The sequence below is a fragment of the Leptonychotes weddellii genome, chromosome 11 (genome assembly GCF_054177405.1).
Source record: "Leptonychotes weddellii isolate Sample4059 chromosome 11, ASM5417740v2, whole genome shotgun sequence".
In the NCBI taxonomy this organism is placed as follows: domain Eukaryota; kingdom Metazoa; phylum Chordata; class Mammalia; order Carnivora; family Phocidae; genus Leptonychotes; species Leptonychotes weddellii.
In genome coordinates, this window is record NC_138379.1 from 1,394,664 (window position 1) to 1,410,424 (window position 15,761).

General features: G+C 61.5%; 1 protein-coding gene and 2 long non-coding RNA genes across 4 annotated transcripts; 1 reads left to right on the forward strand and 2 right to left on the reverse strand.

The window, feature by feature from the left end:
* Positions 1–11: 11 nt before the first annotated feature.
* Positions 12–6,011, forward strand: LOC145716090 (uncharacterized). Its single transcript, XM_081797592.1, has 3 exons — positions 12–689; positions 839–875; positions 5,599–6,011. Exons 1-3 carry the CDS (start codon positions 12–14, stop codon positions 6,009–6,011), a joined length of 1,128 nt encoding a protein of 375 aa, XP_081653718.1.
* LOC145716092 (uncharacterized) lies at positions 240–1,104 on the reverse strand. Its single transcript, XR_014138431.1, has 3 exons — positions 854–1,104; positions 380–759; positions 240–326 (listed from the first exon to the last, which is right to left on the reverse strand). It is a non-coding gene; the product is annotated as an uncharacterized LOC145716092 (long non-coding RNA).
* A 359-nt stretch (positions 6,012–6,370) lies between the features above and the next one.
* On the reverse strand, positions 6,371–15,706 carry LOC145716091 (uncharacterized). 2 transcript variants are annotated; one of them, XR_014138429.1, is made up of 3 exons: positions 9,439–15,706; positions 6,934–7,623; positions 6,371–6,502 (listed from the first exon to the last, which is right to left on the reverse strand). It is a non-coding gene; the product is annotated as an uncharacterized LOC145716091 (long non-coding RNA). The 2 variants fall into 2 exon arrangements; XR_014138430.1 differs by having other exon boundaries at positions 6,934–7,206; positions 7,451–15,706.
* Positions 15,707–15,761: the final 55 nt, after the last annotated feature.

Here is a 15,761-nt window from a genome sequence, read left to right on the forward strand (position 1 = left end):
GGGCCGAAGGGATGGACGCCCTGCTACTGACCCGCCGGGACACCAAGGACACCAGCGTGGAGGAAGACGAGCAGCAGGAACAAAGATCACTGAGAGCAGACCCGGAAGCACCTGGGGCGATAATCAGCCGCCTGATCCAGATAAAGGTTGACAGAGGGCTGGGGTCCGGGCTCCACCCTCATTGGGGGGCAGAAGAGAAGCCCCCCAGACTCCCTGATGTGGGCACTGTGGCAGCAAACCCACGGCCAAGCCTGACCCGCCACCACTGGACCCGGAGGGGGCCACGCGCACATCCACGGCCAAGCCTGACCCGGCCGCCACTGGACCTGGAGAAGGCCACGTGCACGTCCACGGCCAAGCCTGACTGCCGCCACTGGACCCGGAGGAGGCCACGCACACGTCCACAGCCAAGCCTGACCCGCCGCCACGGGACCCGGAAGGGGCCACGCGCACGTCCACGGCCAAGCCTGACCCGGCCGCCACTGGACCCGGAGGAGGCCACGCGCACGTCCACGGCCAAGCCTGACCCGCCACCACTGGACCCGGAGGGGGCCACGCGCACATCCACGGCCAAGCCTGATCCGCCGCCACTGGACCCGGAGGGGGCCACGTGCACGTCCACAGCCAAGCCTGACCCGCCACCACTGGACCCGGAGGAGGCCACGCGCACGTCCACGGCCAAGCCTGACCTGCCGCCACTGGACCCGGAGGGAGCCACGTGCACGTTCACGGCCAAGCCTGACCTGGCCGCCACTGGACCTGGAGAAGGCCATGCGCACGTCCACGGCCAAGCCTGACCCGCCGCCACTGGACCCGCACGTCCACGGCCAAGCCTGACCCGCCGCCACTGGACCTGGAGAAGGCCACATGCCCAGGTGGGCCAGGTTTTGGGAGCTGGAGAGTGTGACAGGCCTCATGAAAGCTGTCTCCTCTTTTCCCGGACCGTGTTCTGGGGATGGACGTCTGCCTGGGGGTGTCCCCCACCCGGTGCCAGCAAACAGCGGGCACGCAGCCGCGCTGCTCGAGCAGCGTCCATGGGGCCTGAGGCCACACGGGGTAGATGCAGGCGCCTTCTCTGGCCACAGCCCCATGTGGACCCTCAGCCAGGGTTTGCAGCAAGAGCTTATGGGCGCCTCCCGGTGACGGCCACGGGGACTGCGAGCGGGAGAAGCTCCATCTGAGGGGCATTATTACCTTGTTACCAGATGCTAACTGATGGTGGAAAAGCGCTCTCAGGGGGATGGCAGGGATGGCGGTGGCTCATACGGCCCCCGTGCCGCCCAGGAGGTGCCGGGAGGCGGTGCCGCAGGGAACCTCTCCTCCCCGGGGCAGGCTCCGGGACAGTGGGAGGAGCGGCCTGATTCTACCCGAACAGGTCTCGCCCAGCGACCAAGAGCTGCTGGGTCGCGGGCGGCAGTTCCACGGTGAACAGACAAGGCTCTGTTTGGAAGGCCCCGGTGGCGATGGAGGGAGCCGGCAGCCGGTCAGCTCCGTGGGCCGCCCTGCGCACTGCTTTCCCAGACGCGAGGGGAGAATTGAACCGTTGGGAGAAGCCCCGCGTTTGGTTTCTGAGGACTCGTGGCCAGTGGCCAGCGGCCCGGCCGTATGGTCCAGTGGGCGGGTGACGGGACCGGGCCTGTGGAAGGATGCCGGCGTGCGGCACGGCCCGTGGGAATGACCGTGGGAACTGCAGCGGTGCGCGAGGGGACACGTCAGTGCCCGTCGCAGGGGTTCCTTCCAGTTTGGAAGGTGACGCATCTGCAGGCAGATATCCCCGAGGGCTCCCGGAGGAGGTCGTGGGGGCGGCAGTGCAGAGGTGGACGGAGCCCAGACACACTCCTGGGGCGCCCGCAGAGGCACCAGACGCCACGAAGCGCGGTTCCGGCTGCCTCCGGAGAGGGACGGGTGCCGAGGGGCTGCTGGGAAGCCCCAGGCACAGCTGGCTGGTGACGCTGACACTTGCCTCCGAGGTCCCGGGGCCACGGGCGGGTCCTGCAGGAGGGACACGGACTCTGGGCTGTGCTGACCGGCGGTGGACACAGGTGCTCAGGGTGCTTCTGGAGCAGGGCACAACGCCCCGATCTGGGGGGCGGACCGTCCTTTCTTCAGCCCAGGAGCCTCGGTCCACAGCCCCCGGCGTCCGAGAGCCCTCCCCTCAGAGGACTCGTGCGATGGAGAAGGAACGGGCAGCGAAAGCAGCGTCTGTGCAAAGCACGAGGGCCTTCACGCACGTGGGCTCACACTCAGCACCACTGGGACGCACAGAGAGCCCCCCCGCCCCCACCATACAGCGTGTGCTTCTGGCGGGTCTGGGGAAGGGCTGCTGCGGGGACACGGGCGTGGTGACGGTACTCCTCTGTTTCCGCCCAGATGCACCTGCCCACGAGAGCAGGGCCGCAGCCCCGGGGGCCAGAACCGGGCGCTCCCCAAGCCAGAAACGGTAGCGAGGTCTTTAAACCTAGCGCCGGAGCTCCTGACGAGGCGGCCTAGCCCTCACCCCATCTGGCAGAGCGGGGTTCGTAGTGAAAGCAGCTCCGTTGTCTGGTAGTCGGACGGGGGTGGACGGAGGGGAGGCGCTCCTGGTGCAGGGAGGCTTGGCGGCCAGGCCTGGGGCCCTTCCAAAGACCACAAACGGAGAGACAGGACAGTAGTAGCTGAGGGTCTGGGGATGAATAATGAACACATAACAGCGAATGTGCAGATCACATCAAGAAAGCGGGAGACAGCACTGCCTCTTGGCCCCCAACACCGGGAGCCCTCGAGGACCCGCTGTGTTTGGCTGGGTGTGCTCCCACCTTCAGAGCCTGCAGACCTGGGCCGGGCGGCCCGGGAGAGGTCCTCACAGGGCACGACGACAATAGACCGGACCTAGTCTACTACTCTGCCAGTAGCCTGTGACCTTTATGATCATTTTCCTATAAAGGATCTGGTCAAAGACCAAGGGGTGGCCAGTGACATGGTTAAAAATGAATATTTGGTCTTTGTTCCAGTTCGGGGCACAGAGTGCCTACAACTCTTGTCATGTCTAAAGTAGTGACAGTATCTTGGGTGTGTCCCTGGGATGACTGGTGACTTCGGGACAGAGGCCCATCTCCGGAGGGGTCAGGCGTGCAGAGAGCCCTGGGGAGGGGGGAGGACGGGAGGTCGAGTCACTCGCCCAGGTAATCACCATGCCCGCCCAGGGGAACCGCCAGGCAGGCTCCGAGCCGCTGGGAGCTGGTCGGTGAACAGGTGCGGGTGTCCGGAGGGGGGCACCCAGAGAGCACATGGATGCCCCGCGGCCCTTCCCCGGCACCTCGCCGCCCACAGGCCCTCCGTGGGGCTGTTTCTGAGTTGTATCCTTTCTAATAAATAGGTAACGGCAAGGGAAACCCTTTCCTGTGCTCTGTGCGCTGCTCTGGGACATCGTGGAACCCGGGCAGGGATCACAGGAACCCCCCAATTTCCAGAACACAGCCTGGACTTGCAATTGGCGCCTCCAGTGGGGGCCGCCCTGGGGGGCTGAGCCCTTCACCTGTGGGGTCTGATGCCGGCTCTGGGCCAGCCGAGTCAGAGTCGGCTCGCAGGACCCCAGCTGGTGTCCAGAGACTCAGGGAATCTGTTGTCGCTGTTGGAAAGCAGGCCGCAGGGGCCGTTGTAATAAGGCCGCCCGGGCCACGCGCATGCACCCACGTCCATCCTCAGACCAGTCGGAACCTGCCCACCGGATACTAGAGTCCCACACCCACTTCCCCTCCTGGGGAACCTGTCCTGTCCCTTCTTACCTCCTAACATTTTTCATTGCTTTTGTGTTTCGTGATCCAACTTGCCAGACTGCTGGTTTTATTTGCCTCCTCGGGGTAGCTTCTGGCTGGGGACCCTCCCCGCCACACACCTCCCCGCCACCACTTCACTGCCCTCTGCCCTCCACTGTCTCCACTGGGTGGGTTCTGTGGTGCTACTTCCAGCTTCTGCGGCTGGAGGCTCAGCTCCCGGACCTCAGTCCTGGGTGAGCGCCAAGACCCCCCGCCTCTTCCCCAGCCCCTCTGCTGCAGCCCGCGAGGTCTGAAGGTCACTCTTTCAACATCGTTCGCTTCTAGGTATTTTAAATTTTCCACTGTGATTTCTTCTTGGGCCCTCTGGTTGTTTAGAGTAAATGTTTTAGGTTCTCTTGCTCTCGAGTGTGGCCCGTGTGATGCCGAGTCCTCCGCCCTAGCAGAGACAGTCTCATCGTGGGCGTGGGGGGCCGGGCTCCGGGGCACGCCGGTGGAGGACAGCCCATGCCAGGCCCCACATTCTCCGTCCGCAGAGTGCCCCGGCCAGCCTGGCCCAGCTCTCCTCAGGCTGTGGCCAGTCTTGGCCACGTGACAATAAGCACCCCCTCCCTCCTGGGGTCAGCCGAGGACTCTCACCGCACTACAGGCTTTGACCCACTCCTGAGCTCCAGAGACAGGCCCAGGTGCCAGGAGGAGAAGCCCACGCCCCTCGCCGCATCCCCGCCCGCCATCGCTTATCGGGCCCCACTGCTGCCCTTATCGGGCCCCACTGCTGCCCTTCCAGGACCCCGGCTCGGGCGGTCAGCGGCTTCCCAGGCCTTCCTTGTGACCCCTCCCAGAACAGCCCCTCTGGACTCCCCAGAAAGGGTTCTTGCAAATTCTCCAGAGGCTGCAGCCAGACCTTCTCAGAGGCTCTGCTCGGCATCTGTCCCCCAGGAGCCTTCGTGTGGCAGCCAGCACCCACCCCCCCCACTCCGACCCAGGGCTATAAGGATCCAAACTCAAAAAATGCCAAAGGAGTAGCTGGGAGACTCTGAGAGGCTAGGTGTCAGCCCAAGAGCAGCTACCGGCTGATTAGAGGCAGAGCCCCGAGATCTGCTAGCTACCGCCTCCGCTCTGGCCTCAGCCCTGGCGCTGCTGGGGTCCCCCTGGGCACCGTGGGGCCGTGAAATATCGGGGTGTCAGAGCCTCTGGGCTCTGGGGGTGGGGAGCCTCGCCCTCCCCGCCTGCCAGGCCCACTCAGGTCCCATCCCTGCAGCCCAGCCTGACGGACCCTTCACAGCCCCTGCAAGGGTGGGTCCTCAGAACCTTCCATGGAGGGGGACAGGTCCTCCCCGAGGTGCACCCTGACCTTGGCCACAGGCAGACCCTTGCTCTGTTTACCCAGCTGGGCCCTCATCTGCCCACCGGACAAAAATAGCCCGGAGCCCCGCGTGGGGCAGTAGCAACGGCCGGGGAGGGAGGGAGACCCCCGAGGTGCGGGGCGACAGCCAGGCAGCACCAGGGACGGGGAAGGCGGGGCGGGAGCCAGGGTGGGGGCTGCGGTCCCGGCCCAGCCTGTGGGCGAGCTCCTCAGCCCCGCTATTGTTGAAACGAACGTGTGGGCTACTACTTTCTAAACAAGATTTCCAAAAACTTTTATTTCGGACAGAATGAGTATTTCCATTGCTTAGGACAAGGCAAACCCACGTCCCCCAGTCCGTTATTTCAGCTGCTTGCGCTTCCCATGAGTGTTAGACTTGGCTGAGTGTCCTTAGCATGTCTGCCCGCGTGCTTCTGGAAGCGTCCACGGCCTTCTCTTGGTAGGAGGTCCACGTATCCCAATCTCCTCGTTTCCCGCCAGGTATTCCATTTTGCGTTCTTCGTAAAAGCTGGATGGGGATAGCGCGCAGTCAGACAGCCTGTGGTGTGGCTCCTCCCCGGCGTCTGATGCCCAGAATCTCTGCAGCGAGACAAGCTCCAAGCTGCAAGGGAAGCGAGCGAGGAGGCACGCGTGGACACATGCACGTGGGCGTGCGCGGGCATGCGTACGGGTGTGTGCATGTGTATGTTGGGCGGCAGGACATTCCACGCAGAGGAAGCCAAACGTCCAGCCGCCTGAAGGTGAGGGGCCACTGTATCAGAGCCACAGAAGCGGCCACAGAAGCGGCGTGTGGTGTGTCATGGTGCCACGTGGTCCAGGAGTGGAGGCAGGTCGGATGCCACCGGGCTGGTGTGGTCTCGAGCGCGTGGCACAAGGGAGACGGGACAAGGTGATGTGCCGAGTCTGCTGTCTCTCCCTGGCCAGGGGCACATGGGCAGGAGTGGCCCCTCCAGAGCCCCTGCCCTGTCCCCCGGTGCTCCCTTCCCCTCGCATGGCGACCCTGGAGGCTTCATGTCCCCCGGGCGTAGCTCAGGACGGAGCCAGACTGTGCCACGCGTGGCTTAGCAGAGCCAGGGGAATGTTGGGGTTTATTTGCTCTCGTGTCTATCTGCCACGTGGATGGCAGCCGCCGGGGGCTCTCCCAGACAGGCCTTACCCGTCTTCGGATCTTTGCCTCGCCTGCCCCAACTCGGGCGCAGCATTGCCTCAAAAAGCTTTTAGGGGCACCTGGGTGGCTCAGTCGGTGAAGTGTCTGCCTTCGGCTCAGGTCATGATCCCAGGTCCTGGGATCTGCGGGAGCCCCGCATCAGGCTTCCTGCTCAGTGGGGAGCCTGCTTCTCCCTCTCTCTCTACTGTTCCCCCTGCTTGTGCTCTCTTGCTCTCTCTGTCAAATAAATAAATAAAATCTTTAAAAAAAAGAAAAAAAAAAGCTTTTAAAATTTCGGCTCTGGAGGCAGCTGGCTTTCCAACCTTGCAAAGTTCTGAATTTCTGGATACGTCTCCATGTTTGCTGTCATTTCTGCATGCAAACGGGGCCTTCCTCCTTGAGCCCGTCTCTTTCTTGTCCTGCCGAGTTACCTCGTACGGCTCTCGGGGAATCCCGCCAGCGTCACACAATCCCCCCCCGCCGTCCCAGCCTCTGCCACTGGGGGTCACTGCAAGCGGCCTGGCTGCCAAGCTGATGTCACCCCCAGTTTAGGCTTCGGGGTTATTCGTTACCACAACATAACCTGGTCTATCCTGACGACTACAGAAATAGGGTCTCTGCAGCAGGGAGCTGCCATTAAAAAAACGCTTAAATTAATGAATACCCACCGGACCTCCACGGGCACGACGGTAAGCTTTGCAGCTCACATGATTGGGCTCAGCTTGACTGGTCTTGGACGGGCTCATTCCCATGGTGGGGAGTTGGCCACTGTCAGCAGGTCTTGGCGGCCTTGGGGGGCACTCAGCCCCGCTCCACGCCTCTCTTCCTCCAGAAGGCAGGTCTGGGTATGTGGCCCCATGAATGCAAAGGCCGGTCACTGAGTTCCAACCAATGGCAAGCGGGGGAAGTGAGGTAAGCTCCTTGCTTCTTTTAAGGTGACCCTGGAGGGCACATGTTCCCAAAGACAGTTGGAAGGTGACCAAGAGCTGGTCCACTCCCATGAGGCCACAGAGCTCGAGCCCTGGAAGCCCAGGCGAGCAGCAGACTGCCCGCGAGGAGGCAGGTGCGTGTCGTGAGCGTGGGGCCACCTGGAAGGACGGGGTGTGCTGCCAGCTTGGCGTTTGCAGTCTCAGAAGCGAGGCCGTTGTGAGGCTGACGAGGCCCAAGGGGAGGCTGTGGGCTCACCTGCAGTGGAGGGAAGTGGAGTGGAGTGGAGGGAAGTCACTGGACGGAGGCCGGGTGGCGTGGAGTGGCTTGTCCCCAGGGAGGACACGGAGACCGGGTCCGGGAAGCGGAGCACGGGCCGGTCTCCTTGGATGCAGCCCCTTGGCACCAGCTCCCGTGCTGAGGGCAGGCTCCTGGAACGATTCCAAGGGCACAGCATTTCCATCAGCGTTCTCCGGAGAAGCAGAAGCCATAGTGGAGGTTTGTTGCAAGAGATGGGCTCATGCGGCGACGGAGCCTGAGACGTCCCGAGATCTGCAGTCGGCAAGCCGGGGGCCCCGGAGAGCCAAGGCCGTGCGTGCTGGTTTACAAGCCCAGAGACTGGAGACCCAGCAAAGACCAACATGTCTGCATGTGTCTGAAGACAGGAAAAGACTCATGCGCCGGCTCACACGGGCAGGCAGGAGGAGAGCCCTGCACTCAGCCTTTTTGTGCTAGTCAGGCCGTCCACTGATTGAGTAAGGCCCACCCACGCTAGGGAGGCCAATGTTCTACTCAATCTATGCATCCTAATGTTAATCTCATCCAGAAACACCCTCACAGACACACCCAGATTAATGTTTGTCCAAATGTCTGGCCCTCCGTGGCTGGTCAGGCGGACACACACAGTTAAACCTCGCACGAGGCTTCTGTCCCCGTAACGGTGTGGGTTCCACCCGACCTCCCCCTGCAGGAACACAGCATTCAGTTCCCCGCTGACAGGGAGGAAGCCACAGAAGCTGGGGGTGTCTGTCGGAGTCCAAGCCCGAGTCTGCTCCCTCATGGGGAAAGAATATTCAGTTGGATACGTGTGTTAGTGTCTGAGCTCTCCCCTGAGATGCAGGGTTTAAGCCCCTTGTGAGGCTCCTGGAACACTGCTAAGTCCTTGCTAGACAGTTCTCCCATCACCTTCTCTGCTAACTCTCCCTCTGCCTCCCTCGTGGGCCTCGTGCTGACGCCGGGCCAGATCGCCCCAGCTCAGGGTCCTTAATCACACCTGCAAAGCCTCCTTGGCCGTCAAAGGGGACATTCCCAGGCCCCAGGGACTAGAATCCAGGTATCTCTGAAGGCCACTCTGTAGCCGACACGGCCAGAAACCCCACCAGCTGTCTGTGTTTTATGGGTGGCCCCAGAAGACACCCCACTTGCCGAGGCAAGGAAGAAGATGCTGGTGACCTGTGCCGCTGAGAACCACGTGGAGGCCAGTCGCTGGAGGCCAGGCCGAGGGCAGGAGGTGCCCCTTCGGAGCTGGACTCTGAGGGCAGTCGGGATGGTGGTGCCCGAGCCAGCAGAGGCCGGCAGCTGACCCTTAGAAGCAAGGACGGGGTGCTGTCCCAGGAGCAGCAAGCCCGAGAGCCCGGGGCTCCGTGACCGGCAGAGAGCTCTGACCCAGTCAGGGAGACGCGGCTGTCTTGGGGCGAGACCCACAGGCAGCCAGGAGGGTCCTGCTCCAGCTCCCATCACAAGAGGCCAAAGATGTTTGCTGGGGAGGCTGAGAGCAACCGCCTTGTTACTGGCTGAACCGTGCGCCCCAAATTCATATGTGGAAGTCCTGACCCCCAGCACCTCAGAGCCTGCCCATGTTTGGAGACAGGTTCTTTAGAGGTGATTCGGGTAAAACGAGGTCATTGGGGTCGGGTTATTCCACGTGTGGGCGCTGTCTCCGGGGAAGATGGACCTGTGGAAGGGTGGGCCAGGCCTCCCTGGGTCCCCAGGGGCAAAGAATTGGGGGGGAAGGGCAGGCTTGCTCTCTGCCCCGTCTCTGCCCGGCTCATGGTCTCCCGTCTCCGGACGTGGACTGAAACGTACTTGGTGGGCGCTCCCAGTGCTCAGGCCTTCAGATCGCCCACCTTGGGACGTGGCAGCCTCCATGACCACAGGCGCCAATTCCCTCTAATCCATCGCTCTCTCTGTGTATTTATCCCACTGGTCCTGATTCTCTGCAGAACCCTGACCAGCACAAAACTCACCTGAGTCGCACGCAACTCGCAGCTGCTGGGGCAGCCCTGGGTCTCTGCCCGAGCAGATGGCATGGCCTCGGGATGTGGTTCGGGGCCAGGCATCTCCCGAATGGGTTCTGTTCCTCCCCCGTCAAGAAAGCATCCTGGACGTTTCCCCCAGCCCTGGGGAGGAGGCACACGGGAGGACCTATAGGGGCGGCCATGACAGGCAGGGGTCTTAGGAGCACGAGTCCGTGTCCAGCAAGTGAGGCATGGGCAACCAATACACAGAATGGGCTCTGACCTCGGCCACTCAGATGCGGCCCCCTGGGCCCCTGAGCAGAGCAGCCTTGGCGATAGACGAGGCAGGCCCTCCCATCAAGCCTGCCCCCCAGGCCACTGCCGGGTGCCCGCTGTGACACCATCCCTCTGGAGGCCAGCCGGTCCCTTCAGAGACCTCCACCTGCAAGGGGCAGCCGTGCGTCTTCGGTGGAACGGACGCACAGGCCAGGCTGGTCTTCCCCGAGCACAGAAGCTCATCCCACCCGCCTTGATGAGGGCTTACAGGGTGTTGGATCAACCAGCACAGGACCCACCTGCAACTGCCCGGACCCAGGGACTCGACGTCCAATGTGGCAGGAGGGGCGGCAGTGGGCCCGTGGCCATGCAGCCTGTGGAACGGTGAGCGGAGGCCCCAGCTCCTCCCCCAGGACCAATCAGGGTGCCACAGAGGACTTCGGGAAGCACTGTGGCCAGGCCCTTTCAGAATGGCCAGCACCACACAGTGCTGCCCGTGGAACCCTGAGTCTCACCTGAATCTCCTGGGGCAGCCATAACCTAGTAGCACGGACCAGCGGGTATAGACAGTGGACCTTTATTTTCTCGAAGTCTCAAGGCTGGGAGTCCAAGACCCAGGTGTGGGTGAGGGAGAATCTGGTCCAGGCGCCTCCCCCTGCTGCTGGCGGGTTGCTGGCCATCTTTGGGGTTCCTGGACTGGTAGAAGCATCACCCTGATCTCTGCCTTCCCCTTCACACTCCTTTCTCCCTGTGTCTGTCTGATTCCCCTCGGCCTGCTGCATCCACCAAACAGGACCTCCGGGGCCTGGGCGTCCCCAGCCCCAATCCCAACTGTCCCAGCATGGGCATTCCTGAGCCCAAACAAGCTTCAGAGCTCAGCAAGACCCTCCTTCAACCAAACTTCCCATTCTCCATCCACCTGACCTGGACCGTCTTTGTTTCTGCCCCGATTTCCCTATTTTGCAGCCACCAGACAAAGCCAAATATGCCTTCCAAATCAAGCACACGGGAGGCTCCACTCTTGGCTGGCCACCTCCATCTCCCCCAGGCCACAGCCTCCAATCAGAACCCACTTGAAACTTCCCCATTTTCAGCCTTACAGAGATAGAATCCACATACCATAAAATTCACTCATGTAAAGTGTATATATAGTTTGGGGCACCTGGCCAGATCAGTTGGTGGAGCACGCGACCCTGGGTCTTGAGGTCGTGAGTTTGAACCCCACGGTGGGTATAGACATTACTTAAAAAAATTTTTTTTAATCTTTAAAAAGAATTACAAGATAAAGTGTACAGTTCAGTGGTTTTGAGTTTTGGTTTTGTTTTTTTTTTAGCACATCCACGGCATTGTGCAACCATCACCACTGGTCTAACGTCCACTCACCCGCCAGCGGGCCCTTGGCTGCTTCCCGCCTTCGGCTGCGCAGGTTTCTGTTTCTCTTGGAAGCATCTGAGGGGAACTGCCAGGTCACACGGTGACTCTAAGTTTAGCGTCTGGAGGAACTGTTGCTATCTCTCTCCCCGCCAGCCAGCCGGGCCCACTTCTCCATACCCTCACTACCCGCGCTCCCCTCTGTCTCTTTTATGGTGGCCTTTCTGGTGGCCGTCCAGGTGGGCGTGAAGGCATACCCCACCGCGGCTCTCCTGGGCATCTCCCTGGCGACCAGTGACGCTGAGCATCTTCCCGTGTGCTTAGTGGTGATCTATGTCTTCGCTGAAAAAATGTTGATTCAGATCCTTTGTCCATTTTTTAAGTTGGGTTGGGGGGGGGCATTGTTAAGAGCTCTTCTCATGTCCTAGATCCTCGTCTATTACCAGATCTATGATATGCAAATTTTTTCTCCCATCTTGTGGGTTGTCTTTCCACATCCTCCGTGATATCCTTGGACGCGCCAAGGTTTTCAATTTTGGCCGGGTCTAACTTGGGTGTTTTTTCTTATTTTGCTTGTGCTTTCAGTGTCAGAGGTAAAGAACTATTATCTAACAGTCAGGTCCTACACTGGGGACCGTGATCCATCTGAGCTCATTTTGAGTTGATCTTTGGGCATGGCAAGGGGTGGGGCCCCTCGGCTCTGTGGCGTGTGAACATACACCCAGCTGTCCCAGCACTGCGGGTTGAAAGGACTGTTCTTTCTCTCTTGCTGATTCGTCTCAGGGCCCCCGCTGAAACCAACCGACCAGGAAAGTGGGGTGTGTTGCTGGGCTCTCGAGCGTGCTCCAGGGATCCTGGGTCTGGCTTCACGCCGGGCACCATGCTGTCCCAACGACCACAGCTTTGCACAAGTCCAGCAACTTTGTACTTCTTTGAGGTTGTTTGGGCCCCTCTGAGGCCCGGGCGGTCCCCTGTGGACTCTAGGATGAGCTCGTGAAAAGCCCGCCGGGGTTCTGACAACGATGGCGTGGAGGCCGTCGGTGAATCTGGGGAGCTGGGGCACGGCCACAGCATGGAGTCTTCCGATCTGAGAACCCTGGATATCCGTCCACACAGTTAGACCTTTTTCAATTTCTTTCCAGGATGTTTTGTAATTTCCAGCGCGCAACTGTTACACTTCTTTTGCTGAATTTGCTACTGGGTATGTTGTTCTGTTTGCAGCCATTAAGGTGGGACCGTCTCTGTGACTGCACTTCTGGACGGTTTGTTGCTACTGTAGTTGTCAGCTGCTGTGTTTTGTTTTTTAAACTTTCTTTCTTTTCTTCTCTTTCTTTTTAATTACAAAGCTGCTCAGCTCCGGGCCGGCCCTCCAGTCTCTGCAGATGCAGGGACGGTGTAGCGCACTCTGCATGAACAGCCTGTTGGTTTTGTTGGGGAGGTCCTCGTCGATTCCCACAGGAGGCCAAGGGGCAGGGGCGGGGTTCAGCGACCCCCCCACGAGAATGTGTGCTCCGCGGGAGCCGTGAGCTCGGGCCCCCGCCGCTGTGCCTGCCTCTTGGTCCAGCAAGCCTGAAGGAGGCAGAGCCCTTCTGCCTCCCCCAGGCCAGGCCCTGCCCCACGTGCCTGGGTGCGTCCTCCCGTGTCACCCACCCGAGAACACTGGGAGCCGCACTGCCACAGATGGGGAAACTGAGGAACCAGCATGAAGTTGCACGGGAGACTCGGAGCCAGACCCAGGGGGGCGGCGAAGGCCGACTCTTCTTGCCAGGGTGCCCACCCTATGGCCATCGCACCACCAGCCCCACCGGCCCTCAGGACAACCAGCCCCTCTCAGGACGGGGCTCTCCCCGTCCCAGGCACAGGCAAGCCTGGGACGCCCCTTTGGACGCCCACCTGCCCCCATCGCTCCAACCTGGGTCATGTCACCACTGCCTGTGATGTTCAGCGTGGCGTGTCATGCGGACTGTCCGCGGGGTGCCCAGACGGGACGTTGTTTCCAGGGGCGTCTCTGGGAGGGCGTCTCTGGACGACCTGACCTGGAATCGGTGGACTCAGCCAGTAGATGGCCCTCCCCGGTGCGGGTGGGCCTCACCCAGTCCACTTGAGGCCTGGGTAGACCAGAAGGTGGAGGAGGTAGGACTTCTCCCCCTGCTCCTGCCTCACCCCTCGAGCCGGGACGTCTCATCTCACCTTCTCCGGCCCTCAGACTGGGACTTACACCGCCGGCTCCCTGGCTCCCAGGGCTTCAGGCTATGCTGAATCACCCCACCAGCCCTCCTGGGTCCCCGGCTTGCAGGTGGCAGACGGTGGGGCATCCCGGGCTTCCTGAGCACCTGCGCCAGTCTGTAACCTGAGCCTCCTTCTGTCTCCTCCTGCTGTGTCTCTGGAGGACCCTGAAACACGGCTGGCGGGTCCCCTGTTGTCCTCGCAAGGTCAACTGGTGGGGGGCCACTGGGCAGGGCACTTCGGAAGTGGACCCGGGGCAGAGCCCATCTGTGCTAGGCAGCCAGAGGTGGCCCCACACACCCTCGTGGCCCACTTTCCCAGTGAGCCCCAGGTGCTGTTGGTGCCGGCTCTGCTGTGGGGCCGAGGCAGCCAGCTGACATCTGTGTCCCCATTCGACGCAGGAACCAGGCCTGTGCAGAGACCCTCCGATCTCCCCACGCACTCAGATCTAACACAGTTCCATTCAGGCTTCAGACCTGAGTGCTGGCTCCTGACCCCACAGCCTGCCCCAATGTAAGCACCTAGCTCTCTTCCCCCTTTCTGCTCCCATCCCCTGGCTCCCTTTCTTTTCCTCCAAATGTGTCGCCGCTTTGCCCGGAATGCTCCTCCCCAACACCTTGCAGGGCTGGCTGGCTCCTTCTCAGTCTTCAGGGCCTGGGTCCACCGTGGACTCCTCCAAGTGCCCAGTACTGGAAGAGTGCCCCATCTGATACTACCCTTAAATTATCCTGGGAATTCTCTCCCTTCTCAGCATTGACATGATGGTTGTGGGGTGCCATCTGTTCTAAGGTCCTTGAGGGAAGGGGTCCTGGCTGGCCAGCTCCTGCCACCAGCACCTGGGAGAGCGCCTGGCACACAGGCAGGACCTGCTAACCGGCTGATGCTTGCCTGATCTTCAGAACAAGCTGGCCGGACTTGACCTGTTTTGGGGCCGGTGCACCAAGGCACAGCGTGGGAGGTTCTGCCCCCTACCTTGCTCCCTGAGGGTGGGCTCATGGTCCCCCTCTGCTCCCATTCCCAGAAGGCCCAGGGAAGGCCTTTCTCTGAGGATTCAGCCCACAGCTTTGGCAGGCAGCTGATGGGAGAGCAGGATGCCCAGGACATGGAGACAAGCATCCCGTCACCCCGGAGGCCTCTTCTGCCTGCTTTTCAGCAAACAGGATCCTGGCAGACCCCACATGAGGACTTAAGCCACTTTTATTACAACGACCCCTCAACGTGCACAAACACTACACTATGTACAAACACGTGCTTGGAGCTCTTACACAAGCAGGAAGCCAGAATGGATTTTGATTTGATTTTTATTATATCTTATCTATATCATCATTTTTTTAAAGTAAGCTCCACACCCAGCACGGGGCTTGAACTCACGATCCCGAGATCCAGAGTCGCACGCTCTACCGACTGAGCCAGCCAGGCGCCCCGAGAACAGATTTTTAAATTAACCAGCAAGAAAACTACACAAGTAGGAGCGCAGAGAGAGGAGAAAGCCGCTCTGGCCACCCTGAAGCAGCTGGCCACCCAGGGCATTCACATGGCAGCGAGGTACAGTGATACATCCAGGTCCCAATGGGTCAGGGTGCTGGCCACCCGTCAAGGGGTCTCCGGTCATTTGCGCTAGGGTCACGCAGACACAGAACATCTCCACTTCTTCATCCGCGTGTCACCTGGGGAGAAGCAGCCCCCACTTGATGGGTCCCCTCCCCGGGTCCTCATCAGCCGGGGGTGGGGAGGCAGCAGGGCCTGGCCCCCACACCCTCAGGAACCTGGTCTCACTGCGGGGCTGGCCTCCATGGGCTACTGGCATCACCAGGGTTGGCACGAAGTACACAGTATTTGGAGCTTGTCCTACAGGTGGCTCGGGGCTCCCGGACATTTAATACTAGTCTAGAGTCACCCTCTCAGGGACCTTTCCAAACATAGACACCTCTAACAGTGCTCATCAACTCCCCCTTACCGTGGGACAAGGGCTTGGGGGCCTGGAATTGCGTTCCAGGGTCTTCAGGCCAGGCCGGCTGACTGTCGACCTCATCACTCACCCAGGGTCCCCATCCAGGGGGCACTTTTGGCTACACCATCGCTGGTGTGTCACCTCCTCCAGGGAGCCTCCTGGGACTATCCAAAGCACCTGAGGGAGGACGAGAGAAGGGGAGGGTCTTCCCAGGGCGCCCCTGGCCGCAGGCCCGTCCCCCCTCCCCCCGTGCGGGCTCAGGCCCGCAGGTTGGGGGGCACCCCGTCTGACCCCCAACCGAGCGCGTGCTCCAGAGGGGGAGGAGCCACGCGCTTGGGCGGCGGGAGGCGGGGCCGGGGCGGGGCCGGTGGGCGGGGCCTCGGCGCCCCATAACAGGCGGCGGGGGCGCGCGCGCGACCAGAGAGCGAGCGCGCAGCGGCGGCGGTCAACCTAGAGCGACCCGGCCCGGCCTCCCGCGCCCCGCGCCCCCGAGCCCCCGCGCCCCGCG